The sequence below is a fragment of the Aspergillus sydowii genome (assembly GCF_001890705.1).
Source record: "Aspergillus sydowii CBS 593.65 unplaced genomic scaffold ASPSYscaffold_21, whole genome shotgun sequence".
Lineage (NCBI taxonomy): Eukaryota > Fungi > Ascomycota > Eurotiomycetes > Eurotiales > Aspergillaceae > Aspergillus > Aspergillus sydowii.
In genome coordinates, this window is record NW_024467879.1 from 101,221 (window position 1) to 127,080 (window position 25,860).

The 25,860-nt window shown below is 53.0% G+C and overlaps 13 protein-coding genes across 13 annotated transcripts; 6 read left to right on the forward strand and 7 right to left on the reverse strand.

The window, feature by feature from the left end:
* Window positions 1–138: 138 nt before the first annotated feature.
* On the forward strand, window positions 139–1,920 carry ASPSYDRAFT_1169784 (uncharacterized protein; the record flags this gene model as incomplete). Its single annotated transcript, XM_040840230.1, has 5 exons — window positions 139–199; window positions 319–524; window positions 580–686; window positions 734–944; window positions 991–1,920. The coding sequence occupies 5 exons, from the start codon at window positions 139–141 to the stop codon at window positions 1,918–1,920; spliced, it is 1,515 nt and encodes a 504-aa protein (XP_040696184.1).
* A 751-nt stretch (window positions 1,921–2,671) lies between these two features.
* Window positions 2,672–4,718, forward strand: ASPSYDRAFT_73830 (fungal specific transcription factor domain-containing protein; the record flags this gene model as incomplete). The annotated part of the gene is made up of 4 exons (XM_040850742.1): window positions 2,672–2,780; window positions 2,833–2,862; window positions 2,925–3,441; window positions 3,489–4,718. The coding sequence occupies 4 exons, from the start codon at window positions 2,672–2,674 to the stop codon at window positions 4,687–4,689; spliced, it is 1,857 nt and encodes a 618-aa protein (XP_040696185.1). The 3' UTR covers window positions 4,690–4,718.
* An 87-nt stretch (window positions 4,719–4,805) lies between these two features.
* On the reverse strand, window positions 4,806–6,252 carry ASPSYDRAFT_62889 (uncharacterized protein; the record flags this gene model as incomplete). Its single annotated transcript, XM_040850187.1, has 2 exons — window positions 4,806–5,977; window positions 6,024–6,252. The coding sequence occupies 2 exons, from the start codon at window positions 6,250–6,252 to the stop codon at window positions 4,806–4,808; spliced, it is 1,401 nt and encodes a 466-aa protein (XP_040696186.1).
* Window positions 6,253–6,667: 415 nt separating this feature from the next.
* ASPSYDRAFT_1169797 (uncharacterized protein) lies at window positions 6,668–7,906 on the reverse strand. Its single transcript, XM_040840231.1, has 4 exons — window positions 7,701–7,906; window positions 7,240–7,645; window positions 7,007–7,203; window positions 6,668–6,958 (listed from the first exon to the last, which is right to left on the reverse strand). Exons 1-4 carry the CDS (start codon window positions 7,863–7,865, stop codon window positions 6,749–6,751), a joined length of 978 nt encoding a protein of 325 aa, XP_040696187.1. The 5' UTR covers window positions 7,866–7,906; the 3' UTR covers window positions 6,668–6,748.
* An 877-nt stretch (window positions 7,907–8,783) lies between these two features.
* Window positions 8,784–10,636, forward strand: ASPSYDRAFT_83126 (aldehyde dehydrogenase family protein; the record flags this gene model as incomplete). The annotated part of the gene is made up of 4 exons (XM_040851198.1): window positions 8,784–9,274; window positions 9,321–9,636; window positions 9,683–10,045; window positions 10,094–10,636. 4 exons carry the CDS (start codon window positions 8,784–8,786, stop codon window positions 10,418–10,420), a joined length of 1,497 nt encoding a protein of 498 aa, XP_040696188.1. The 3' UTR covers window positions 10,421–10,636.
* Window positions 10,637–10,835: 199 nt separating this feature from the next.
* On the reverse strand, window positions 10,836–11,777 carry ASPSYDRAFT_164817 (uncharacterized protein; the record flags this gene model as incomplete). Its single annotated transcript, XM_040843287.1, has 1 exon — window positions 10,836–11,777. One exon carries the CDS (start codon window positions 11,775–11,777, stop codon window positions 10,836–10,838), a length of 942 nt encoding a protein of 313 aa, XP_040696189.1.
* A 290-nt stretch (window positions 11,778–12,067) lies between these two features.
* ASPSYDRAFT_164733 (flavin-containing monooxygenase) lies at window positions 12,068–13,684 on the reverse strand (the record flags this gene model as incomplete). The annotated part of the gene is made up of 1 exon (XM_040843283.1): window positions 12,068–13,684. One exon carries the CDS (start codon window positions 13,682–13,684, stop codon window positions 12,068–12,070), a length of 1,617 nt encoding a protein of 538 aa, XP_040696190.1.
* A 473-nt stretch (window positions 13,685–14,157) lies between these two features.
* Window positions 14,158–16,044, reverse strand: ASPSYDRAFT_52019 (isoamyl alcohol oxidase). Its single transcript, XM_040848412.1, has 4 exons — window positions 15,957–16,044; window positions 15,510–15,904; window positions 15,256–15,460; window positions 14,158–15,205 (listed from the first exon to the last, which is right to left on the reverse strand). The coding sequence occupies exons 1-4, from the start codon at window positions 16,029–16,031 to the stop codon at window positions 14,225–14,227; spliced, it is 1,656 nt and encodes a 551-aa protein (XP_040696191.1). The 5' UTR covers window positions 16,032–16,044; the 3' UTR covers window positions 14,158–14,224.
* Window positions 16,045–16,573: 529 nt separating this feature from the next.
* ASPSYDRAFT_52021 (uncharacterized protein) lies at window positions 16,574–18,894 on the forward strand. Its single transcript, XM_040848413.1, has 6 exons — window positions 16,574–17,144; window positions 17,188–17,274; window positions 17,319–17,510; window positions 17,568–17,821; window positions 17,865–17,889; window positions 18,027–18,894. Exons 1-6 carry the CDS (start codon window positions 16,634–16,636, stop codon window positions 18,443–18,445), a joined length of 1,488 nt encoding a protein of 495 aa, XP_040696192.1. The 5' UTR covers window positions 16,574–16,633; the 3' UTR covers window positions 18,446–18,894.
* A 20-nt stretch (window positions 18,895–18,914) lies between these two features.
* On the reverse strand, window positions 18,915–20,411 carry ASPSYDRAFT_189715 (peroxidase family protein). Its single transcript, XM_040843621.1, has 4 exons — window positions 19,804–20,411; window positions 19,503–19,746; window positions 19,174–19,445; window positions 18,915–19,123 (listed from the first exon to the last, which is right to left on the reverse strand). Exons 1-4 carry the CDS (start codon window positions 19,925–19,927, stop codon window positions 18,999–19,001), a joined length of 765 nt encoding a protein of 254 aa, XP_040696193.1. The 5' UTR covers window positions 19,928–20,411; the 3' UTR covers window positions 18,915–18,998.
* Window positions 20,412–20,672: 261 nt separating this feature from the next.
* ASPSYDRAFT_62897 (uncharacterized protein) lies at window positions 20,673–22,440 on the forward strand (the record flags this gene model as incomplete). Its single annotated transcript, XM_040850188.1, has 3 exons — window positions 20,673–20,927; window positions 20,992–21,336; window positions 21,391–22,440. 3 exons carry the CDS (start codon window positions 20,673–20,675, stop codon window positions 22,438–22,440), a joined length of 1,650 nt encoding a protein of 549 aa, XP_040696194.1.
* Window positions 22,441–22,591: 151 nt separating this feature from the next.
* On the reverse strand, window positions 22,592–23,640 carry ASPSYDRAFT_164879 (uncharacterized protein; the record flags this gene model as incomplete). Its single annotated transcript, XM_040843294.1, has 2 exons — window positions 22,592–23,423; window positions 23,471–23,640. The coding sequence occupies 2 exons, from the start codon at window positions 23,638–23,640 to the stop codon at window positions 22,592–22,594; spliced, it is 1,002 nt and encodes a 333-aa protein (XP_040696195.1).
* An 802-nt stretch (window positions 23,641–24,442) lies between these two features.
* ASPSYDRAFT_73839 (uncharacterized protein) lies at window positions 24,443–25,598 on the forward strand. Its single transcript, XM_040850743.1, has 2 exons — window positions 24,443–25,216; window positions 25,272–25,598. Exons 1-2 carry the CDS (start codon window positions 24,491–24,493, stop codon window positions 25,542–25,544), a joined length of 999 nt encoding a protein of 332 aa, XP_040696196.1. The 5' UTR covers window positions 24,443–24,490; the 3' UTR covers window positions 25,545–25,598.
* The last annotated feature ends 262 nt before the right edge of the window (window positions 25,599–25,860 follow it).

Genomic DNA, 25,860 nt, shown 5'->3' on the forward strand with positions numbered 1-25,860 from the left:
AGTGTGAATTACACCACGTCCGTCTTGTAATCTAAATGGTTTCTATGATATTCCCCATATAATGCGGGGCCCCAGGTTGAGCATCGGAACGTGGGGACACAAGAGTAGCTGGAGACGGCCGTGTGTTTAGCCAGGGGAATGTATTTGCTGCTAAACGTTGACCCGGATGGCAGTTCAAATAGTGGCCTGACTCCAAATTGTCCGTCTATCTTAATTTATTTTCCATGCCTCAATATTCGCGTATAATGGCTCCATTTCTTATACTCCAGATGCTATGGCCCGTCCTAATTTGCACCAGCTTGTTTACAATTGTCCAAGCCAGACAACCGCCAGAAGTAACGGTTGAGAATGGAACCTACGTTGGTATCCATAACAGCCATTATAACGTGGATTACTTCCTTGGGATTCCGTTCGCTCAGCCCCCGGTTGGGGATCTGCGATTGGCACCACCGGCACCACTGAATCTGTCGTTTTCTGGTACCCGCAATGCGACAAGGATGCAGCCAGCCTGCGTTCAGTTCTTAGTATGCGAAGAGTACATCATGAATGCTAAGTAGGTGGCTGGACTGACCTCAACAGGCGGCGACCATCGATCGTCCGATATCTGAGGATTGTCTCACCCTGAATGTCTACCGACCATCAGGCTATGAAAACCAGACTCTTCCAGTTCTTGTTTGGATCTACGGGTAATTCACCCTTACAGCCCTAGCAGCAAGAGGACTGACAGTTGCAGAGGAGGCTACGTGCAAGGAAGTAATAGCGACCCCAGGTACAACCTTACATTCATCGTGAACAACTCGGTCCATATGAACAAGCCAATTATCGCCGTTGCCATCAACTATCGCCTGAATGGATTCGGCTTCATGGGAGGTCCTGTTATCAGGGATCATGGCCTTGCAAACCTGGGGCTGCGCGACCAACGCCTGGCTCTGCACTGGATTCAGGTACGTACGTTCAGCATATTATAACAGTTCGCTTACTTTGCCAAAGGAGAACATCCATTTCTTTGGGGGTGATCGTACAAAAGTCACCATCTGGGGCCAGTCTGCCGGCGCAGGGAGCGTCGGATCCCAACTGCTTGCATATGGAGGGCGCGACGACTCGCTGTTCCGTGCTGCAATTGCAGACAGTGGCGGTCCGCTAGGATTCCAAGGCCCATCCAACGATACACAACTCAATTCGTGGAATGCCGTTCTAAACTTCACTGGATGCTCTGGCTCTTCCGACCCCTTGGCCTGTTTGCGGGGAGTCAGTTCCGCCGACTTTACCTCTGCAATCAACGCCTCTGGAGCGAGGTTTGGGCCATTCTATGATGGTGACTTTCTGCAAACATACAGTTCAGCGCAGCTCTCAAATGGGAATTTCGTTAAAGTGCCGTTGTTGACCGGGAGTAACACCGACGAGGGCACCGGCTTTGCTGGAGACTCGCCTTATATCGGAGCCCTACCTACGACGTCCTATCCCAACGAAACATCGTTCCTCGCCGTCGTCAACGATTCGATCATAGATCCCTCAGCTGGAACAGCTCTGACGGTAATTTCAGCCCTGTATCCGAACGTCCCAGCCATCAACGTCCCTCACACCCACCACGGCCCTCTGAATTCAACCTTTGGATCTCATTACGGCCGGGTTGCCACATTTTCTGGAGATAGCTCAATCCATCGGGGTCGCCGAATGACCTCGCAAATGTGGACAAAATACAATACGCCAGTCTACTCCTACCTCTTCGACCAGTGGCCGATCGGAGGGCTCCCAGATACCACAGGAACCACGCACTTTACTGAAGTCCCACTGATCCACGACAACGAGCTTGGGAATGGCTTCGAGGCACCGTGGTACCCGGCCGGTAGCGAGTTTGCAGGCATGGATCAGGCCTTTTACTCCCTTGCCCGACTTATGAGTATGCTTTCTCAAGATTGACTTGTATTAAGCGAATGCTAATTGCTCGCAGGCCGCATGTGGATATCTTTTGTGCATGATCTCGACCCGAACGAGCATGGAGTCAGCGAGTACAACAGCCATCCAATCCCTAAGTGGACCCCATATGCAAACAACGAGAGAGATGCGTTGGATGGCTATGGTGTGAATCTGCGTTTCCTCTCGACACTGCCAGGACTGGCAGAGCTTGAACCGGACACCTGGCGTGCAGAGGCGATCCAGTATCTGAACGAGAACTCATACGCGCTCTTTGGTGTTTAGTGTTATCCAAAAGCTTAGTCTGATAGGATGTTTGAATCCAGATTGTAGAGAGGCATTCCCTAGTATTGAGTGTCTCCACATTGCTGGAGACCGTAATATCTGCGACTCCATGCTTCCCCCGGATAATTGCTCTGCCTGGGGGTGCAGATTAAGCCGGGGAAATGCTTAGCCAGATTGCAATAGAGTGCGGGGTTCCTCGAGGCCGCAACGAGTAAGGCTACAGCGTAGTGTCCCGGAATACCATTGGAGACAGAAGGAATACCAGACCCATCCCAATGCGGCAATCCGGGGATATGGCTTCTCCAAGTCCCAATTCGGAGCAGCTCCGACTCGGCTTTCTGCTTGGGGAAATGCTTTCGTTCCCCGCTCTCTCTCGCTGCTGCTCTGGAATATTCCCACTGCTTGCCTGTGCCTCGAAAAATGGAGGCCGAGAACAGCTCGTTGAGAATCGTCCCCTACCACAGCCCCTCCCATGCAAACCCCAGGGGTCGGTCTTCATGGAAACGGCCAAGGCAGTCGAGGGGGAGTAGGGGCTCGACAGGCGCGACAAAGATACGAACCGCCTGTACTGCCTGTCGCGAGTAAGCCCCCTTGGTGGCTGTCTTTAGAAATAGTGTAGCTAATATCCGACAGGAAGAAGACAAGATGCTCTGGACACAGACCGTGCGTGCGGTGCCAGCAGCAGGGCCAGGCCTGCCAGTATATGCCGACTGCCTCACATTCAGACGGCGGGAATCCTCCCACGTCAGAGCCTGTCATGGATCTGTCCACGCCCTCTCACCACTCAGAGGCACTCAGTCTGTCTATTCCAGAGCCACGGACGGATTCTCCAGCGCAGCATAATCCCACGCTAGAGGAACCGCCCCAGGAGGACCAGTATGGCCATTATCACGGAAGTGCCTCGGGCTTCGCGTTCCTGCAGTCTGTCAAAGACCGACTCGCCAGTCTACCATCAATGTCGCTTGATTTCTCCGACTATCCCCTTGCGGTACCGGGGAAGCGCCCTGGAATCCTCCCTCCCAAGGCCATTGCGGATACTCTGGTGCGAGACTACTTTGACTTTGGGCTTACCACTTCGCGGTTTGTCCACGAGCCCACATTGCGCGTGGCATATGAGAGATTATACAGCACACAGGGTGACGACGGCCTGGGCCAGGACGATGTCGCACTGGTCTATATGGTAGTGGCCATGGGCTCGCACTACTCGCAGACCAACAACGTGTTCTGCGGGTTTTCTGCAAGGTACGCTCCCACAGCTCTTCCATGAACAGAGATTAAACTGTATACAGCCTCCAATTCTTCGATATGGCCCGGCAGGAAATCGAGAGGGAGTCGACTAAGGTCACCCTCAGCTCCCTCCAAACCCGACTATTGATGACCCATTACCTGCTCAATCATTCAAGGATGCACGATGCCTGGTCCTCCTTTGGTATCATCGTTCGACAAGCCCAAGCGTTGGGATTGCATCGTCTGTCGACAGGCCGACCGAGCAATTACGTCGAGCACGAGTACCGCAAACGTGTTTTCTGGTCTATCTACACATACGACCGCATCTTGAGCAGTATATTCGGGCGGCCATGCGCCTTTCATGACGACGACATTGACCAGGAGGAATGCGCCTTGGTGAACGATGAAGACGTCTCTATCATGGAATGTCGAGCGCGCGACTCGACTGAGACCGAGACCTCATTCTGTACAGCTGCAGCCCTGATTCACTACGCCAGACTGGCCCAGATCCTGGGGATGATCCTACGGGAATTCTACAGCCCGCGAAGGAGGAACCACAGCCTCTACAGTCTACAGGCCGCGGCCCTGAATCTCCAGGAACGTCTTCTAACCTGGCAGCGAAGTCTTCCAGCATACCTGAACTACCTCTCGCTTCCCCCATCCGCCATGTCCACCATGATCCAACGCCAGATGTGCACACTGAAGCTCACCTTCGCCCATACAAGCCTCCTCCTCTACCGCCCATTTATGCTCTACTCGATCCGAGCCAATGCCCAGATCCCTGACGACCTCGAGGCCTGGTTCAGGAAATGCGGCGATCTCTCCGTCGAGGCCGCGAATGTCGTAGTCGCCGAATGCCAGTACCTCTACGAACGCGGCCTCTTCTCTCGCGTCTTCTGGTTCGTGAACTACGCACAGTTCGCTGCAATCGGCACCCTATACATGCACTCCTGTCTCTGGCCAGACCCGCGCAATGTCCGAGAAGTGGCCGACAACGCCCTTGCGCAGTTTCCAGTCGGTGTCGAGGGAGACCTCATCGGCCAGCGGTATCTGGAGATCCTCAAGGAGCTGCAGGTGCTGACCCTCGGATTCAGTCTTCTCGACGTGGGATCTACTTCCACACTGGCGCTGGACTCTATATCAGCGAAGGGGCTATCTATTTTTGACGACCTTTTAATGAATTATGGTGACCCATGGGGGACAGGCCTTGGTGTGCCGTGGACGACTACTGATAATGATGGACTGCCGCACATTGAAGCGTAGTTTCACTGTCTATATAATCTTTCAATCATAATCTATTCCTATATACATCTTCTGGTAGCCTAGTCACAAGGGCCCTTAGCTATATAAGAATGACACATCCCAGTAATCACCGCCATCTATACCAAGTAACGATATCCGCTCGCCAACTGCGCAGGCGTCGGACCACTCTTTCCGGTTGATTCTCCCCGATCAAGCTTGCGGTTCTGTCGGACCAGATAGACACGATTCAAAGTGGCCATGAGCATCGCTAGCACCGCGGCGGCAAGATTCACCGCAAACGCAACAAGGTACCGCGGCGCCCCGTTGTAAAGATACGGAGTCCAGACGTTCGTGGTGTTACAGACAGATATAATAATTGCAATGGCCGACGCTCGCTTGGGCGCTGGCTGGCTAAGCGTCCCTGACATCCAAGAGTAAATCACCGTAGTAGCCGCGTAGAACGAGGCCGGCATGAGCATCATGGCTGTATACCGTGCGCCTGTATTCAGCGTTGCCACTGCAATGACATTTGCAACGATAGTCACTGCGAGTGGTAGGACGATGTGGTAGTACCGTTCCCCCGTTCGGTCTGAGTTATATCCAGTGGCCATCATGGCGATACAGCAAAGGATGAAGGGTGGAGCACTCAGGGCATAAGTGATGGTGCGCGAATAGCCCAACGTCGCAACGACAGGCTGGAACAAATTCGTGACACCGGCTGATATGAAGACCGGGTAGAGAGTGGCAAGTAGAAGCCACGTCTTGATATCGCGGAGAGCAAGAAGCAGACCCTGCGTTGCGGTGATCTCATTGCGGTCGTCCTGCTGGCCTTGGTCTTTCTGGTAGTTCCAGGTGATCCATTCTCGTTCCAGCTCTGTCATTCTTGGAACACCTTTCAGTGAGTTGGGGAGTATGAGCGCAAATACCAGAGCAAGGCCGATGGTGAGGACTCCTTCAACAAGGAATAGCCATCTCCAGCCAGCGAGCCCATGGTCCCCGTCCAGCTTCAAGATCCCGATGGCAAACAATCCTCCAATGGCGTTTCCGAGCTGCGAACCGGAGTAGAATAGAGCGGCGCGAAAGGCGTACTGCTTGCGGTTGTAGAACATGGAGAGATAGTAGAGCGACCCGGGGAAGAAGACTGCCTCTACAAATCCGACCATGAATCTCGCCACCATCAAGCCTGCAAAGTTGTGGACAGCTGCTTGGGCAGCTGAAATAACACCCCAGACTCCCATTGCACCGCAGATGTACACCGCAGGCCATCTCAGCTTTCCTAGTATCATGTTGGACGGGACCTGCATGATAACTGCGGGTGTTAATGTCTGACGTGAAGTAGAGGTGGGACTACATACTGTATCCCGCATATAGGATAGATATACAGCTCTGAAATTCCGTCTCCGAAAGACCTAGATCCTCCTGGATATTGGCGAGCTTCGCAGCAGCGATGTTGTTCCTGTCCAGATAGTTCATGATATACATCAACATGAGAGGCGGAAACACCACAATGTCCATTTTGAGGGTTGCCTTGCGGCCGAGTTTCTTGTACTCGTCTTCGGAGAGCCTTCGTAGACTGTCGGGCATCTGCAGTTCAACCGATACTCCTTTTGTGGAGGCATCCTCCGCGATGTCTTCGCGGTGCGAGAGAGTCTCGCGATTGTCGAGCTTCTCGTCCATTGGCGACTACCTGAAGTGCAACGAGAATCTGAAAATAGAGAATTAGGAAACACGGTGTAGATTATAGCGCAGTATAAATATGCTACGCAGCCCTCGTTCCCCAGACTCCGACCCCGCATTGTGTGGTGTTGTCTCCCCGGACTTCCTATTCGGGGTGTATCTGGGGTACGAAACCATACTGGAGTAGGTATTAACACGCCCCCGGGCTCTCCAATCTGGATCCATTACAAGGGGACCCATTGGCAGAACGCTGGTAATTAGAAATTGTCATTAAGGACACTTTTGTTCGTACTGACACAATGGTTGAGCGGGAAAATGGATTGGAATATTCACATAGGAGTAGCTACTGCAATACATTTACAACAACTAAAACTTATACAGGCTCTTCTTCCGCCGAATACTTTCATGCCGGCTTTCTGTTGAGCTTGCGTGCCAGGTTAGGGTCGTTGTCACTGAAGGCCGCGATGGTCCATCTCTCATCGTACGGCTTGGACCTGTCCACAAACCGGAGGTCCGTCGATACCCTGATACGTCCTGTCTTGGATTCGTTCATGGCGCCCGCATGGACCATGAAGGGGTTGTGAAGGACGACGTCTCCTGCTTCGTATGCACCCTGCATGCTATCAGCGACGCCCAGAATAACATTAATAAAACAACCTACCACTAGCCAGTCGCGTCCCCAGTATTTGCCGAACTTGGACGAGTTCCTATCTAACCAGCCTCCTGCATTCATGTTCTTGTTAACAGCCGAGATTTTCTCAGTGTCACTCAGACTCTCGTTCAGTAAGGAGAAGTCCTCTTCATACTTGCGCCCGATATACTGCGAGCCGTCGAGATAGATCAAACCACCACCCTCTACTTCAATGTCTCCTATGGGCACCCACGCCGTGATACTGGTAAGCGGAGCAGCTCTCAAAAAGATCTGATCGTAGTGGACAGGCGTCGATTCAGCGCCAGGGACTGCACAGCGCAGCAGGGAGCGAGGCAAACACCACGGGTCTTGGAACACGCACAACTTAGCTGCGAATGCTTCGATGTCTTTTGCAATCTCATCCTTGAACTGCAAGTAAAAGGGAGCGACATGGCTTGCAATCGCGTTGTCCACGAACGGACCCTCGTCCTTCAGCCCCATCGCCAGCCTAGTCCCCCCAGGTAGAATATAATTCCTCCAGTCGTTCCCTGAGAAGATACCCTCTTCCGGATCGGTATCTGGCTTCAGCATCTCTGAACCCCGGTTCATGAAGGTGAGGTAGTCTTTTCGGAATTTCTGGACAACATCGCGGCTAATAAGACTTTTGATCTAGGTTCGATCAGCCCTCGATCAACAACGGTCCAGGGAGAGTCAGATATCTTACCCATACTACACCCTCCTCCTCGTATCTCTTTCTTAACTCCTCAATCGGGGTATCTGGAGTAAATGATGGGAGTAGCTTCACATTCTCCAGCTCCCCACCATATGCACGGAGGGTGACGCCTGTATTGGCGGCTGGCGACGCCGTCTCAGTGACTGTGGTAGACATTTTTAGGCTTGACTGTGCTGTTGCACTAAAATTCTCACAAGGGACTGTAGATAAGAATAGTTTACCTACCCTGATTTGGACTGATCGACTCGCCTTATAATACAAGCAAACAATGAGGGGATATCCTTGGACGCGGGTGTATATACTTCCTAAACAGGAAATCCAGGGCTGTTCCCCGGGCCTAGCCCTGTCAGGACTCAACACTCCCCGACTATTATCAAGAATTGTCATAATTCTGAATTACACAGTGATTCTTCTCCGTTGATTATTTTTCCGCTTTTAGTCGTCTGTATTCTTCTGGCTGCTCTCATAAAACCCGTCCTCTTCTGTAACCGTGGAATGCTTAATTCATAACACCGGACCTTGTGTTTTTCATGCTTTTCCTAGTGAAACAGCGGACTTTCCAGTGATTTTATTGATCAGTCAAAGGGCGGGCTACGGGCAAACATGGCCAAGCAATTCCAGGTGGTATTCTAGGGAGTACGCTCACCATTCGATATAATACAATATCATAGCAATGGCTAGAGACGATTGCATCGACTGCGCCATCAACAAAAATCTATGCATTGCTTTCAATTCTACTATGAATGAGATCAGCATTCCAAGAGAAGCCGGTATAGTCAACGATGGTACAGAGCCGGGCCCAAGGAACATTGCCTCTCCAACCTGGCGCGATAACGTCAGTCAGTCGCAGAGTCCATAGTGGACATCAATTGCTGCAGCTGGTTGGACATACACAGTATCGAGTGAGACCATTTCCTGCGGGTTGGCGATCAAGGAGGGGTTCATCGTGCTGCGTCTCGGAGTTACGGAGTCCCAATTAGGAAGGCCACTTGCGAGCCAACTATACTTATATCTCGCAAACAGCGCCGTTCCATTCTTTTAAATTAGTTCCATATCTGTTCTACTTCATACACAATGTCTCAAACACTTCAGCTCAACGGCCGCACCATTTCCCTCCCTACCGGGCTTTTCATCAATGGCCAATTCGTCGATAGCAAGCAAGGCGCCAGATTCGACGTGGAAGACCCTGCTACAGGACAGACACTGGTCTCTATTGTTGAAGGCCGTGAGGATGATGTAGACGAAGCTGTGCGTGTCGCTCGTGAGGTCTTTGACAACGGAACCTGGAGCAACTCCAACCCTGCGCACCGCGGCGCTCTACTGAACAAACTAGCCGACCTTATAGAAGAGAACAAGGATGACCTGATCGCACTTGAATGTGCTGATACTGGCAAGACCGTTCCTCTATGCTCTAGCCTCGACCTTCCCGGGTCTGTTGGAACCTTGCGGTACTACGCTGGCTGGGCGGACAAAGTTCGGGGCGAAACTTCCTTCAATATCCCAGGCACATTTTCGTACACCCGCCGGGAGCCGATTGGTGTTTGTGGGCAGATCATCCCATGGAAGTATGTTATACACCCTGTCTTTTAAGACCCAAGCTCATATATCCAGCTTTCCCATGATGATGTTTATCTGGAAGATCGCACCTGCGCTAGTGTCTGGAAACACTGTTGTGATCAAATCCGCCGAAGCGACACCTTTATCGGCGCTGAAAATCTGCGAGTTGATCTCCAAAGCTGGGTTTCCCCCAGGCACGGTCAATCTAGTGTCTGGTTACGGAAAGACAGTAGGGAGCGCCATCGCACACCATATGGACGTGGACAAGGTTGCTTTTACCGGGTCAACTGCCACCGGACGGGCCATTATGCGCGCAGCAGCAAATTCAAATCTGAAGAAAGTGACTCTTGAGCTGGGTGGCAAGTCTCCGGTAAGTTATCACGGCCGAGCTATATATACGATAACTAACTATGTAGAACATTATCTTCCCCGATGCCGACCTTGACTCGGCCGTGGACTGGTCAGCATGGGGCATAAATATGAACTTTGGACAAACATGTCACGCCGGCACAAGAATCTATGTCCATGAGGATGTCTACGATGAATTCCTAGCCAAGTTTACCAAGACCATGGCCAATATCACGGTAGGCCATCCATTCGAGAAAAACACGAATCAAGGACCCCAGAACAGCCAAATGCAGTACGACAAGATCTTGGGATACATCGATTCAGGTGTTCAGGAGGGCGCGACTGTCCACCTGGGTGGCAAAGCGATTGACAAAGGCAGTGGCTACTACATCCAACCAACGATCTTTACCAACGTGCGCCCAGAGATGAAGGTATACTCCCTACAAGCGTTACCACAGCAGCGAAGTTAATAATTCCAGATTATGCGCGAAGAAATCTTCGGCCCAGTCGTTGCAATTGCCAAGTTCTCCTCAGAGGACGAAGTCATCCAGCAGGCCAACAACACCACATACGGACTGGCAGCTGCCTGCCACACCAAGGACTACGAGCGCGCCATCCGCGTGACAAACGCACTCCGCGCGGGGACAACCTGGGTCAACATGTATAACTTTGTCCATTGGAGTGTTCCCTTCGGAGGATACAAGGAGAGTGGGATTGGGCGAGAGTGTGGCGAGGCGGTGTTGGAGAACTACACCCAGACCAAAGCTGTATTCTTTAACATGGGCGTGCCATGCCCGAAGGTGTAAATAACATAGTTGACTATGCTGTAATGAATTTGGGTATAACATGACTCGTTCCATTTTGATAAGGTCCAGTAGAAACCGTCGGCATGTAATGCAATAGAAGACGCCCGAGTACCGCTGGTGGTTTGTATGGCCGAATGGTTATTTCGATCAAAACCATTTTGGCTGATAATGTCAAATCAGCGTCCCCATTTCCAGAGGTATATAACACGGTAGGCAGGAATATCAGCCTGCGTGAACGAAACCCCCAAGGTCCTCGGGAGATCTCGCTTGGCAGCTGCACTGCATATCCCAATTCAGAAGGCATTCCGCAACTCCGAGGCTAACCCAACTCGGCATTCCGAGCGTAAATAGGATACGTTTAACAATTACTAATCACTGCATAATATATGTTCATAAAGTTTCATAATTCGTATATTCATGTATGAATAGCACGGGATAGCCTCCTCGTACTATTCGTCTCTGTAGCCCCCGACGGCACAAACCCAGACCCTTCATTCCCAGTCCCCCGAGACCCGAGATCATCCAGCCCAAACGCCGTGCCCATAAACTCGGCATTCCGCGCCCCAAGCTGGATCTTGGCCCTGCGCAGATTCGTAAACGCCACAAGCCGGCCCAGGATCGCAAGCTCCATCTTCAGCTTGATGCTGTATATCAGCGGCTTTAGGCAGATTTGGAGGTAGTTCAGGTTGATGAATTGCAGGACGATCGAGGCGACGTCCAGCACTATTGCAATGAAGTTGATCGCTAGCAGCTCGTAGAGGATCTGCTTGATCCGGGGCTTGCCCTCGGGGCTGTGCCGGAGCAGCTTGGCGGTGGCGTAGACATAGAAGAGAGAGAGCGAGATCTCGAGCACGGAAAAGCCGGTGACTTGGTAGCGCTCGATGATGTTGTATGCGAGATTCGCAGGTGGCGTTCGGAGTGCTGCGGCGACGTAGGTGATCACCGTATCAGGGGTGAGGAGGAGAACCAAGGCGATGATAATGACAATGAGAAGATAGCGGAGGATCCTATCATTGTAAAATACCAGGTACAGCCGGGAATAGAGAACAAGTGACTGCGGCGGCACCATGATCATGAATCCCGTATACAAGAGCGGCAGGCCGAGCCAGAGCGGCCCAAAGTTGAAGTAGTGCAAGATGGAGCCAATTGAGTTCAAGATGACTCCCGAGACAGACACTATCATGGACCAGAAGTAGAGCCCTCGGTAGCGGTGGAAGGTCCAGAGGATGAGGACAATCAGCTCTATCGCGTTGGCGAGGGCGATTGTGAGGAAGACCGCCACGGCGGCCTTGGTGGCGGTGCCCTCCGCCTCCAGGCCATGGACCAGGCCTGGAGGGATGGCCTCAAGATCTGCCATTGGCGAGGTCTAACTATGCGACAGGCCAGTGATATCGAACTAGGAGCAGTCATCCTTGCAGGGGCGCATCGCGGTATCAGGTGTGGACTGTGGACCTGCCGGGGAAGAGTCGAGGGAGAAATTCAACCACGAGGGAGTTTTTGGGCGTCAGGAGATTCTCGTCATTACTCATGGCACGGGCACCAATCATTGCTTTGCATTCAAAATGTGGGTCTATAATTAACTTTGATCAAGCGTGGGTGGATCCAGAGTTCTTGACAGAAGACACGCGACATCGGAGGCGCCACCGTCTAAAAGGCACAGAAGGACTTGTATCCTGCTTCCTGGCATTCCTTCACCCTCTGTAGATAAAGATTCACTCCTCCCAGAAACACATACGCAAAATCAGCCTTATCCTTGACATTCTTGCCGTAAAAGTACGACTGGGCGGTCTTGAACAGAGTCGCGTCGCTGATGGCCTTGGTCAACTCAGCCCATTCATCTTCGCCCTGCTGCGTCGATTCAATCGCAATCTTGGAAGATCTGCATAGAGTGGTCTGCTCTTTTTGATGTGCTTCAGCCAGTGATATCGCATCGGCAATGAAGCCAACCTGCGCCTCCATGACTATCGGCACATTGGCCAGAGGAGACTGAGGCCCGTAGATGAAAAACATATTAGGGAATTCTGCGACAGCGATGCCCATGTTCGTCGACGGGCCATTCTTCCAGTGTTCCTTCAAACTGAGCCCGTTGCGACCGGTGACGTTGATTCTGTGGTAGGGCTTGTCAAAAGCATCGTAGCCCGTGGCGCAGATAATCACATCCAGCTCGTGCACCGTCCCATCGGCCAGCTTGACCCCGTTGGCAGTGAGCCCGACCATGGGATTATGTGCGATATCGACAATATCGACATTGTCACGGTTGAACTGCTCATAGTAACCCATATCGCAGACCGGTCGGCGGGCATACAGCTCGGTCGGGATCAGCTTGCGTCGCTTCTCTGGATCCTGCACGATCTGGCTTATTTTGCTTTTGATAAAATCACACGCAGACCGGTTGGCAGCCTCGTCGAAGACTAGGTCGGCGAACGTCCCAAGGTAAAAGCGAAAGGCATTCCCTTCGTCCCAGGCTGTTTGGAATGCGCGTTCTCGCTCCTCGGCGGAAACACTCATCGCGGGGGTCTTGCTCTCTAGCACTCCCATTCCGCTGATACTCTGCTTGGCCTGTTCCCATATCTCGTCGTAGTTCTGGTTGATCTCGTCCCGCTCGCTCTGGCTGACAATGCGTCGGCCGGCAGGGATGGTATACTGGGGATGTCGCTGGAAGCAAAGCAACGACCCGACAAGCGGTGCGATTCGGGTGATGAGTTGTATGCCAGTAGACCCATTTCCAATAACGGCGACCCTTTTGTTTTGCAAATCATAATGCTCGGGCCATCGTGCAGTGTGGTATATCTCGCCTTGAAAGTCATCACGCCCCGGCATATCAGGCCAGTTCGGTTCCGACAGGATTCCAAGTGCGGTGATGAAGTAGCGAGCCGTGAATAAACCGTCGCTGGTCTGTATAGTCCATGTATGCGCGTCTTCATTCCACTGCGCCGAAAGCAGCTCCGTGTTGAACTGCATGTGCTTCCGCAGGTTGTGGCGATCAACGACATGCTCCAGATACGTGAGGACTTCTTTCGCCTCGAGGTAGTTGGTCGACCAGGGATAGGATAGCAGATCTTTTTTGTCCCATGAATATCGATACAAATGGGACGGAGAGTCACTCATTGCGCCGGGGTAGCGGTTCCAGTACCATGTACCTCCAGGACCGCCAGCTTTGTCTATAAGCTTCGCGGTGAGGCCCAGCTGCAGGAGGGAATATAACTGATAGATCCCTCCAAACCCTGCACCGACAACTAGTGCATCGTAGGATTCCTGTTCCATGGTAAGAGGTGCAGTAAAGGAGCGAAGAGTGGTACTTGAAGTACAAACCAAACCAGAGAACCGCTTATTTAAATAAGAAACAATGCTCAGACCATGCTTGAGGCTCCTAATGCTTGACAAGGCCAACCAGATTAATAATGATGGATTATTAGTGCCCGTCAGCACTACGCGTATCCCTGCAGGCACTGCCACCGTCAGACTACGCCCATTGAACAATACACAGCCAACCTCGTTTTTTCAGCCGGATAAAGCAGGATCGGGGTTATATCTTAACATGATTCCGAGAGGGTCCTATAAATAAGTATGTAAATAGTTATATCCCCTATATACACCCTCAAGGAGTCATAACTCATTAGTACATAGAGGCCCGAAGTCCCTCCCCGGCAGGGTCTGCTCGAACCACGACGAACTTCCCACGCAGGTCGGACAGTAAAAGACGCCCTCTGGATCGTATTTCTTCTTGATATCAAGCAGCCGATCGTAGTTCTCACCATAAAAGTCTTCTTCCCACCACGGATTATTCCGATCAGCCTAGGGAGGTCAACGTATATCTTCAAAGCGGCGACAGGTGAGAAAGGAGAAAGGAAGATGTACCTCGTTAAGATAGCTACCCGTTGACGGAGTGAGCTCGCGCATAGCCTGGTACTTGTTATATGTAATATCAGCCTTGATAGCTTTGCCAGTCAGCGTGCCAGATTTCTCCAGCCATCCACGCGCGACGATGTGGACGAGATATGTCTTTCGCCATGCTGGGTTTGCGCCGCTGTACTCGGGCTGTTCAAGGACCTTTCCACCCCCGACCAAGAGGACCTGATTGATGGTACTTTCCTTGGGACGCCCTGCTAGTACTCCTATAACCTCCCGCAGGGCATCGCGATCTGAGGTGAGGGCGCCCTTGTCAAACATGCGAGAAGCGAGCGCCGACTCGGGGACTCCAGTTGGCTGACGCACGCCAGACAAGGCGCGGTAATATGCTGAATACGATGGGAACTGGAACCACTCAATAGAAACATTGATGGAGTCATAGGAAGAGATTCTCTCCAGAACCGTTTTGAAGGATGCTTTTGCAGCTGGCAAAGGTTTATCCAGGACTGCAAGGGCATGCTGGTATCCGGCTGCAGAGTTCGCATATGTGCCGGTTGGATCGTTCACCGACCAGGAGCCATACCCTGAAAAGCCTGGATCGGAAATAGCAGGGAAAGCGGAATAGAGATCTGCAATTGCATCCAGAAATGAGTCCAATTTATGCGGCGACTGCGGCGTTATGACGAGAGAGTGCGCAACGACCGGTTTGGACGGAAATGCCTTGATCGTGACGGAGACAACCACGCCATAGGTCCCTCCGCCGCCACCACGGAGAGCCGTGAAGAGGTCTGGATGGGAGCATGGATTTGCGATGACGATAGTCCCACCTGCTAGGATGACTTGCGCTTCCAGGATCTGGTCGCTGGCCAGACCAAAGTCGCGGGTTGCCGGGGAATGGCCGCCTCCTTGGATATAGCCACCAATGACGCTGACGGTCTATACAAGGTCAATAATCCTGATCTAGAGGAAAAGAAAGGACTTCTGACCGGGTCACCTCCACCAACGACAATCAGATCCCGGGCGAATGCTTTCTCGTACACATCCTCCCAAACATAGCCCCCTGCGACCGTAAAGGCAGCACCGGCCCAGTCGCACTTAGCACAGGGACTAAAGGGCTTGAATGCCGCCTGGTGCGTGATGCCCTTACGCAGATATCTCATCCAGACCTGAAGCGACCCATAGCCCGTGGATCTAACCCGCGTTAATATGGTTCATCAGATAGCCGTGGTTCAATACGAACTTCCCCAGCAAGTCATGTCCGGTATTCCGGACAACTAGACGCACATTACTCTCTTGTGCAAATGCAATTCCTGCCACTAAATCCTCCGGCTCAGTGGCATTAATGGTGTACACCGGCGATGGTCCTAGACTACAGTTGTGCGGCCACGGCAGCTGCCCCGCTGTCTGGTTGACGACAGGGCAGCTATTGTCGAGCGGATTGGTGTATCCGATGGGCTCAACTGCCTGAAAGGTCGTGTTGGACCATTGCGAGTTGACGTATTCACATTCCTGCTCGTTGTACTCGGGCCCAGGATAACAAGGGAGGGCTGGCGGCGTGTTGCGAATGAGCTTACCAGACACGGTCGCGTTTAAAGCATTCCAGTCGAGACTTTTCCAGCAGCTGTCAATGGGAGTCTATACCTGATTAGTATATAGCGAGGATGTCGACATGAAAAGACAGACGTACACATCTACACTGCGCGGCCAACGAGGGCACGATGCTGAAGCCCAATACAGCTACGAGCGCCTGCAGGAGTTGCATGATTTCGAGAAACTGACCGTCGATCATGATCCATCCAGGGAGAGAGAACCTTTAATAGCTTAATAGCTTTACGACAGCCAACCCGGTAGCATGGTTCTTGGTTGCTGCATGGACCGTTCGTCCAGACTGCACTAAGCGAAGTGGCGCACGATCTCATTCAAGAACTACTCCGTATTGGAGACTTGAAGTGGTCGACTAGCTCGAGATCGACGCAGATTGCGCTAGAACAGACCTTGATGAATGATGAATGGTAAATGTTGGCCACTACGACTAGCCAGGCGTGCGCTGGCAGCCTGATCGGCGTGCGTGGCTGGCGCGTGTGGAATGCAACCAGCGAGTCGCGCATTCGCGATGACTTCACCTGATTGAATTGAGAAACTCTACGGAGATTGTTTGATTGGATTATGCTCCGCTCGTGTTCCCCCTTGCTGCAGAGCCACCGGCGTGTTTGATCCCCACAGGCCCGAGTCCTGGGGTTATCCCTGGCAGACTGCGTGCACTCTGGACTTTGCTTTGTTGTCACTCACAGCGTGGCCAGGTGTGTTAAAATGGCACACTAACCTTCGGAATAACTCCTTTTACTCTTTGAGATACCTGGCACTATGGACTCCAGCCTGGCGGACCTGCTGAACCCCCAGGGCGTTGCTACACAACTATCAGAGCGAGGGCTCATCGCCGTCACCTGGACCGGCGCAGGAGTGGCAGCTGTCTTTACAGGGCTTCGTCTGGGGATCCGTTTGACGCGTCTGAAGCACCTGCTTGCGGATGACTATTGCATTCTTCTGGCGTTGTTCTTCCTGGTAACCAACGCGGTGCTCCAGACCCTCCAGGCGCCGCATCTCTACTACATTGCCCTGACGCCGTTGACAGGCGATATCGTGCACCATGTGAACCTGTACACCCGCTACGAGTTCGTCGTCATCGGCCTCTTCTGGTCGGTTCTATGGAGCGTCAAGGCAGCATTCCTGGCACTGTTTTGGACCATGACTGACAACCTGCCTCACTATCGCCGCTGGTGGTGGGCCATTGTGGCCTTCTGCTTTGGGTCCTATGCTGGCTGCTGGCTGACCTCTGCTTTTACCTGCCATCCACCGTCTGACTATTTTAAGTTTGGTATGTTCTCGAACTCTGCAATACTGCTCTTCTGACGGCGTAGGCAAATGCGTGAAACCGATCGACCGCCAGGGGTCTGTCATTGCCATCTGCTACAGCACCGCCGTGGACATCCTGTCCGATCTTATGAGTATGTCTGTCCATGCTGCCCTTGATTATCTCTAACGATAAAAGTCATGGCATTTGCACTGAGAATAGTGTGGTCGACAACGATAACCCCCAACCAGAAGATCGGCCTTGGGATTGTCTTTTCCCTCGGGGCCTTCATCATTGCCTTTGCAGTCGTGCGCGCCATCAATATCACCGGACGTGCTTACTCTGACCAGGCAGGGCTTGCGGTCTGGAGCATTGCTGAATCGTCTATCTGTATGGCACCGTTTCCTTATTCGAATAGAGCTGAGTAGAGCGAGCTGACGATTGCAGCGGTCATAGTGGGCTGCCTGCCCCCGTTCAAGACGTTCCTCTCGCGCAGCAACTCGACATACGCGTCTAGATACCATCCTGTCTATGGGGGAAGTAGCCACTCTCGTCGGAAACGCTCAGTAACGCAAACGACGACATGGAGCGAGACGCAGCTCGAGCAAGAGTACGAACTGTCTTTTCGTCAGGTTCTCGTCTCGGCTGGCAGGGAAGAGAGTCCATCCAGACAGGGCGAGATACTGGTTACGCAGGATGTTGTAAGTATCTCTTTCCAGTAGTGATTTGGCTAACAGAAACCAGACTATTCTCCGAGAGCAGCGGCCAAGTAGGGATTAATCAATATTAATGTAAGGATTCCAGACTCGGCGCCTCAGTGCCGACCTGACCAGCTGCAGGTGTAATAACAATCCATAGAACATTCTAATATCAGCGACAGACTATTGACTTTGAGAACCATGCAAGGGACGACTGGGTTGCAGCCCAAACACGCAATCACGCCCGATCGCCTCATCCGGTCGAACGCTGCGACTTCGAAGCCTGGTATCCAACTGCGCCCTAATGGGCCCATCAGGAAGTGTACAACTCCCAGTACCAATCACCCGCGGATACGCAGTGCTTGTAAACAGCAGACCAGCAATAGTAATGGCCACAACGTCACGGGCTACATGCTGATCCGGACAAATCCTCCGCCCAAATCCAAACGACGCAAGGGGCAGTCCAGGGCTCTCAATCCAGCGTTCAGGCCTGAATGTCTCCGGATTCCCAAAGAATGCACGATCCATATGCGGCGAAAGACCTTCGCATATCCACAAAGATATGGCAAGCTCGATAAATCCTCCAAGTCCGGAAGACGATCAGGCCAGATAACGCGCTGCAGATGATCGGAGGCCTTCCTCGTCGCACAGCCATCAGAAAAACGCCGAGGGTGGAGGACGTTGTGTAACAGAACTGGTCCGATGACAGATGATCAACCTGCTTCTCTGCTCTCCAGAAACCACCGTTCCTGGGAATAAAAGGAGTGTCGAGCTCCGGACAATGTTCTATATCTCTCTAGGACCATCAAACTGAGGCAGAGGCTCCATCCTATAGCAAATAGTACAACGAATCGACAGGTCAGGGAACGCGATGTCCGACAATCGAGTCATTTTCTTCCTTGCATGCCAATAATACAATTACTAAAGCTGTATAACACTAAATCAGACCTGGTGACTCCGATATAGCAGTCGGTAGTGTAGCAGATAGTGCCCTGATACCTGGCGGACGTTTCAGAGTGAAACAAGCTTTTCTAAGAATTGCCCGCTAAGCTACTAAATTTATAAAAGATATTCACACAGTTTTAAAAGCACTAGTGTTTCGATTGTAGGTTTTGCCTGGAGCTTCATGATAACCCATTGTAGAGGCAGGTACAACATAAACATTCAGCGACAGACGCATCTAGCTATCTAAATCCTTCACGCCCGCCGCCTCCTGTAGCAGGTTACTGTACTTCCTGCGCTCGCTTCCCTGCATCGTGGTATTGCGACGTTGCCAGCCTATCTCAGTGGGCATGCGTTCGTTTCCTAGCAGAACTACCATTAGCACCGTCAAGCGAATCGACATTTGCACTTACTGAACCAGTAATCAATGTACTTCTTGTCCACCGTGCCAGTGGTCCCATCGGCCATGATCTCAAAGAAAGAGGCGCATTCACCCCAGCTGAAGCCATCGGCCAGCCACGACAACTCGAACTCGGGGTTTGTCTTCTTGGATGTCGCGAGACGGCCCATCCTCGCCTTCGCAAGCTGGTCCACCGTGATCATCGGGGTAGTGAAGTACGACTCTGTCTCAGCCCAGACGGTTTCGTTGAAGGGGTTTGGGTCGGCAAAGTACGCGTCGGAGCGACTTTGCACCTGGCAGTTAGATGCGAATAACACAAAGTTCAGGACTAGAAGGGCACACCTTAAACTAATGTCATGCTCCAGGATACCGTGTCGACCGAGATCCGCCAGGTCAAAGCTAAGCGTCAAGGGCCAGTCCGGGCTCGTCCTAATCGCCTGGGTGAACAGGAGCTCTGCATCGCTGTGTTCGATGTTGAATCCCTCAAGCATGGCGTCTTTGAGGATGTCGAGGGTGATTCCTGTACCGTTCCGGGGGAGGTAGCCATGGTTGGCAAGGGTGTTGAGACCTGGACAGGGCCCTCGGGCTGGATCCTTGATAAGTCTCGTCCTATACCAGTGGTGTCAATGCGAATGGCACTCACAGTCGTCGGACCCTGGTGCTATCCATTCCTGGGCCTGCCATTCTGAACGGCCTTCAAGGTATTCGGGGTATGCCATTGTACAGCCAACGAGGCCTACAGCAACAGATAGAATCGGCGTCTTCATGTCTGGCTTACTTCAGTGAGGCAGAGGGATGATTGTTAATGCAAGTGCAGAGAAGCACCAGAATTTATCTCCAGTCCTCACGTCGGCATTCATACTGCTTTAGATCTCAAGGTCCTTCCCTGCTTCGAAATGACGAATTTTTCATTCGTGAGCAACGACCGCGGTTGCAATGCGAGTTTCAGATATTGAAGCCGCGACGTCGGGAGTTGGGACCGTATCAGACTGCCAGCCGAGGCCGGTTCACTGCCGATGACCTATCCAGCATGATAAGTTCGTATAATAATAGTGATATGCCGGAGAATCCCCGGTAGATCTTGTATCTCGCATATTTACCGCGGTTGCACTCTGAGGCAGACAACGAGGCTAATTGTTTCAGGGACGGCAGTTCAAGACAGTGACAAATCTGTGTATCAAGCTGCTGTATCGAACTGGCCCCGGTCTGTCGATCTCGGTAAATGTCTGGATAAGGCTGAACCGAGTTTGTCTTAGGGGATTGCTGGGCCCGTTACGGTGTGAAGGTCACCAAGCGTACCTTGTCCACGTCGCTAAGCCCATTGCCAAGAATAATACGAATAATACAGTCTGTTATAGTCTTCTCTTCACAGTAAGTGGTTACGAGCCTGGATACTACATCACTGCACAGCCACGAATCCTGCAGCCCGTCTCGAGTATAAGCAGGGGCCCAAGTCAACCCCGCAAGAATCCATCCTAAACGTTGTCAGATTGCTCACCTTGATCGCGTAAAATGAAGCCATTAAACCTTCCTAGCAAGGCAATTTCCCTGGCGTTCCTTTTCTCCACCGTGCTCGCCCTGGTCAGTCGTGCATACGGAGATAGTCCCAAGATAGTAGACCTAGGATATGCCAGATACCAGGGCACTACTGTCTCCGGAGTCCACCAGTTCCTAGGGATGCGATATGCAGAACCGCCCATAGGCGATCTGAGATGGAGGGCTCCACGAGACCCAAGTCCCATACCGGGCACCCAGCGCGCAGACACCGTGAGCAACGAGCACCGAACACCGAGCACTCGGGGCGAAGTGCGAAAGAACTGACTGTGATCAGCTCCCCCCCATCTGCATCGGCCTTGGGGAGACGGCGACCGTGAACAGAACAGAAGACTGCCTGTTCGTCAACGTCTTCGCCCCGTCCACCGCGACGCCGACATCCAACCTCCCCGTCTGGGTGTACATCCAGGGCGGCGGATTCGTGACGAATGCCAATGCAAACTACAACGGATCGGACCTTGTGGTCAAGTCCAATTCCGGCATAATCCTGGTCAACTTCAACTACCGCGTCGGCCCTCTGGGGTTTCTCGCCGGGGGGGAAGTGCGCGCAAACGGCGACGTGAACGTTGGCCTGCTGGACCAGCGCAAGCTGCTCCACTGGGTCCAAAAGTATATTCATCTAGTAGGAGACCATGATTCGACCGAGCATGGAGACACTCACTAACGGCCGATTTAGTTTGGGGGCAATCCTGGACATGTAGTGATCCACGGCGCCTCTGCAGGGGGCACGTCAGTCACGCACCACCTGGCCGCCCACGACGGGCGCGACGACGGGCTGTTTGTAGGCGCAATTGGGGAGTCGATTGCTTGGACACGCTCCTTGACGATCAGCGAGTCCGATCACAATTTCGCAGGACTGGCAGCGCGCCTCAACTGTACCGGTACTGGGGTGAGCCCGATGCGCTGCCTGCGAACGCTGGACGCCAGCACCGTCCAGACACTCGGATACACTCCCCACGAGCAAGCCATGGCGTTGGAGAGCCAGCTGCTCTTCCAGCCAGTCATCGACGGTGATCTGTTTACGGCCCCGCTGTACCATCTCTTCGCGCAGGGCAAGTTCCTCGCCGTGCCCTTAATAGCAGGCTGCGACACGAACGAGGGCAGTCTCTTTGCGCCCAACGCCTCGCAGCGAAGCGACGTGGTCAGTTTCGTGCAGAGCTGGTCTCCACAGCTGCAACGTCCCCAAATCCAGCAGCTGCTTGACCTGTATCCCCCGGCTGAGTTTGCGCCAGTGCCAGGGCGCGCGCGGTTCTTTCCGCCAGCCTCGCAGATCTTTGCGGACGGGGTCTTTCTCTGTCCCACCGCGTGGATCACCAGTCGACGTCGTATCCAACGGGTGTGGAGCTACCGTTACAACGTCCGCGATCACGTCGCCGTCGCTGCAGGGCTGGGCGTGCCGCATACCTTTGAGACTGAAGCGATCTTTGGCCCGGGCCAGGCAGAGAGTATCAGACCCGGGTTTCTGGGCGCTGGGGCCTCGTACAGCACGTACAACGCCGCAGTGGTGCCACTGTTACAGAATTACCTAATTAGCTTTGTGAAGGATTTAGATCCGAATTCTTTTCGTTCGTCAGGATCTCCGTTTTGGGCTCCATCCAGGCCAGACAGCGCAGTCCGCTTGAAGATCCAGACGAACCGCACCGCCATGGAGGCCCTGCCTCACGATCTACAGGAGAGATGCGATCTTTGGTATAGCTTCGAAGGCATTGTCCGGCAGGGAAAGTAGCTGCGGAACTTATTGAACTTATGGTCGAAACAAGTATATCTTGATAGTTCTGCAGTAAGGCCTCAGGCCAAGCTATACACAAGAAACAGATACATAAAAATAGTCAGATGTAGAAGTGAATAGTATCCAGCCACGTTTATCCTAAGTCGGCTTAGTTGCCATTGGCCCAGTCGCGGACCTTGGTGTAAGGGCTGTCCCTCTTGGTGAGCACGCCGCGCTTGGAGCCAGCTTTCAGCAGGTTGTGCGAGTCAATGTCGAAGCAAGAGTCGGTGACCGTGGCGCTCTCAGTGCTCTCGCCGCACAGCGGGTACTTGGTCTTGGTGCCCATGTCGCAGAAGTAGTTCTCGGCCAGGTGGACAAAGTCAGGCCCCATGGAGGTGTCGGAGTCGCAGAGTCGCTGGGCAGAGTGGTGCGTAGAGTTGCTGACGACAAGCTGCTCAGCAGCCCAGGCAACACGGGGAACCTGTCTGACACGATTGCGGCGCTTGCTGATGTTCATATCACGGCGGGCCTTGCTGGCGTCGGTCCAGAAGTTGATATCGCTGGGGTCCTCCTCGGTGCGAAGGCCAAAGTCGATGTCGTTGCAGATGTTGGCCGGGTCGGTGTTGCCCTCGTCGAACTCCTGCTTTGCGTACCGGGGCCAGCGCACCTGGAAGCCGGTGTTGGGCTGGTCACCGTCGGCGTCAATCCAGAAGCACTTGGGCTGGTAGGACTGGTCGGTGTCGGTCCACATGTTGGACTCGTACCAGGTGCCTCCGCAGGCCTCGCCGTAGTCGCCAGAGACAGCGAACTTGTTGCCACCGGCAGCATCACTCCAGGTGGTCGTCACCCAGGCGATACAGATGGCGTCGTTGTTGGCCGTCAGCAGGGAGTAGACGCCCTGCTGGTCGTGGTCAACCTCGACTGTGCCAACGGTGCCATCGCCGACACTGCCGGGGTCGGCAGTCATGGCCTTGAATTCGCCAAAGTCGTTCCAGATGCGGCTGCAATGGTCAGAATGGGTTGATTGATATTTCATAGGGAGGCATACACGTCTGGCAGGTCTCCGCCGGCATCTTCAGTACCGCCATTCTCGCCATCAAGGCCAACAGCAACCTTGATAGTAGAGCCAGGCTCAGTGGTGTCAGCAAAGTTGGTCAAGCCGAACTGGACAATACCCAGTGTTCCGGCAACGACGCCAATGGCCTCTACAAAGGACATTTTGACGGTGGAAAGGTACGAAGGTAGACGTAGACTGCGAAGGGGGCTCGAGATAGAGGCTTAGGATGCTTGAGATGGAGGACGGGCAGAGGTCAGGTACCAGAGGACCTTTATATAACCCGTACCCAGAGTCACAGCCACGCTGCAGACTCTCTACGATCGGACTGGACCGAGTGGCATCACGCAAGCCGGTCTCGAGCATCTCCCGGCCAATCCTGCCTTGGCTGAGGATTCCGATGGCGGAGGAAGTTACATCGTGCAGAGGCAAATCGACCCTCCCAATCATGGCTATGATACTATGACCAGTTCATCACGATGAAGCAATCCGTCGTGGGGGCCGCCCCATCTGCACCAGGCCTGGATAGTGAATACATTGAGATTGAAGAGAGCGATCGACAGCGTATTCCTTAGCTCTCTGGGGGCCGCAACCCCACGCGACCATGTGCAGCGACTTGCGGACGCAGAGGCAGTGTGCAACAGATCTGCACAGTGGCAATGGATTTAGCACGTTCTTGGCTGCAGAGTCTGCGTGGGTCAGACGTCCAGAGAACGCTGCGATAGGGCATCCCCTGGCAGGGCCGGTGGCACAGCCCGATCTGCAGAGAGGACCACGGGCCTGCTCACTCCCCAGCAATTGGCACCGTATCCAGCCATAAGCCCTAATTGTCAGGCCTGTCAAGTTGACATACTGTGATATCATCAACCAGCCGACCAGGTCTGTAGTTGATACTGCAGCATAAAAGATGTCTGTTTACCCCAAATCACTGCTCCTATCACTCCTGCTCAGCTCCCAGATACACTCACAACTGTTCCCCTTTTGGCATTTCGCACGATTCTGACTTCCTACATCATGACCCACTCGACGCCCATCTCATTTTGCTTCCTTCTGGCCCCCATCCTGTCTGTCCTAGCGCAGGATCTCTCCGCCGGGCTTGCCGGATGCACTGAGGTCGACTGCCCCAACGACGGCTGGGACTCTTGCACGGTTGCAGACGAGTCCTTTGCTGGCATCGGGCTGTCAGGCATTACCGGGGTCCCCAACTCTCTCGACGACATTTCCCTAGTGAAGGGAGTGCATATTGAGGACAGCAAGGATAACGATACCCACAACGGCGCCGACAAGACTCGCTCATTCCGGTCAGTATACTATATTGGTACACCTCCCAATGTAGACGTGGACGAGCTCTCTGGCTGTGCTGTTGTCTTCAACGACCCTCCCACCGGCCACTTCCCTAGACCCATTATCAACGACAGCGTCAATGTCGACACGCGTGCTGCCTACGGAACCTGTCCAGACGTGATCAAACAGGGCTGCATCGACAAGCTCACCGACCAGGCTCGCAAGACCAAGTACAATGGTGCCAATCCATGCTCTACGCTTCAGTCGACGCTCCACAACAACCCTCCGGACGAGTGCAGCGACTTGACTGGCGCCGGCGACGGACTGGGCAATTTTGATGTTGTCTCGCTGGGCAACTTGTCAACCATCTCGAAATCGGACAATGCCTCCTCCAAATGCTGGCCTGTCCTGCCCAAGTCCAATAACCTGGCCCAGCTTGCCGATGACACCGCAATGGTATGTCCCGTTTCATCTCTAGAATGAACAAGGCTGACACTATTCCTCTACGCAGGGAAACTATACAAATGATGGTCTCCTCGCCGAGATGTACAAGATTACACCCGTCTTGACGGTCTTCACATCAAGCAACAACAGCAAGAGCCTCGTAAACGAAACCTCAGCATCCTTAACATGCCTTAAAGTCGTGACGACTCCGAACATCGACAACGGGACTGATACTGATACTGATACTGATCCCGGCACCGGTGCTGCTGCGTTATCGACGGCAAGTATGGCCGTGGTTACCCTCGGGGCTCTTGCTACTGCTATGTTTGCATTGCTTTAGATGGCATCCACCAGAGTTATTATTTCAGAGTCTTGGTTTCCTTAGAGATACACGTACGCCTAGAATGACAGTATGATTTTGTTACAATGACGATGGCGTCTTGCACTTACTTGCATAGGGCTGGGATTTCCTGCTAAAGGCTTCTCTTGCTGATCGGACATGGCATTTCACCTCTTTGCAATCCTCCCAGTCATTAAAGACAAATGAACGGTAAATAAAACCGGCCACTGCTGGCTGACCAGTTGAGGCTAGAATGTATCTGGACTACGGCGGGGCAGCCTATACCCAGGTGGTTGTCAGAATAATAGAAAGCAGC

Coding starts and splice junctions, on each gene's coding strand:
- ASPSYDRAFT_52019 (XM_040848412.1), bottom strand. CDS start 16,031: ATGCAACTCCTGCAGGCGCTCGTAGCTGTATTGGGCTTCAGCATCGTG. Junction 15,461..15,509: donor GGACATGACTTGCTGGGGAA/GTTCGTATTGAA, acceptor AACGCGGGTTAG/ATCCACGGGCTATGGGTCGC. Junction 15,206..15,255: donor TCGTTGGTGGAGGTGACCCG/GTCAGAAGTCCT, acceptor GACCTTGTATAG/ACCGTCAGCGTCATTGGTGG.
- ASPSYDRAFT_1169797 (XM_040840231.1), bottom strand. CDS start 7,865: ATGTCTACCACAGTCACTGAGACGGCGTCGCCAGCCGCCAATACAGGC. Junction 7,204..7,239: donor GAGAGCTGCTCCGCTTACCA/GTATCACGGCGT, acceptor GAGACATTGAAG/TAGAGGGTGGTGGTTTGATC. Junction 6,959..7,006: donor GGGGACGCGACTGGCTAGTG/GTAGGTTGTTTT, acceptor GATAGCATGCAG/GGTGCATACGAAGCAGGAGA.
- ASPSYDRAFT_73839 (XM_040850743.1), top strand. CDS start 24,491: ATGACCCACTCGACGCCCATCTCATTTTGCTTCCTTCTGGCCCCCATC. Junction 25,217..25,271: donor TTGCCGATGACACCGCAATG/GTATGTCCCGTT, acceptor TCCTCTACGCAG/GGAAACTATACAAATGATGG.
- ASPSYDRAFT_189715 (XM_040843621.1), bottom strand. CDS start 19,927: ATGAAGACGCCGATTCTATCTGTTGCTGTAGGCCTCGTTGGCTGTACA. Junction 19,747..19,803: donor AGCACCAGGGTCCGACGACT/GTGAGTGCCATT, acceptor TCAAGGATCCAG/CCCGAGGGCCCTGTCCAGGT. Junction 19,124..19,173: donor GTACATTGATTACTGGTTCA/GTAAGTGCAAAT, acceptor TAGTTCTGCTAG/GAAACGAACGCATGCCCACT.
- ASPSYDRAFT_52021 (XM_040848413.1), top strand. CDS start 16,634: ATGGACTCCAGCCTGGCGGACCTGCTGAACCCCCAGGGCGTTGCTACA. Junction 17,145..17,187: donor GTCTGACTATTTTAAGTTTG/GTATGTTCTCGA, acceptor CTGACGGCGTAG/GCAAATGCGTGAAACCGATC. Junction 17,822..17,864: donor TACTGGTTACGCAGGATGTT/GTAAGTATCTCT, acceptor AACAGAAACCAG/ACTATTCTCCGAGAGCAGCG.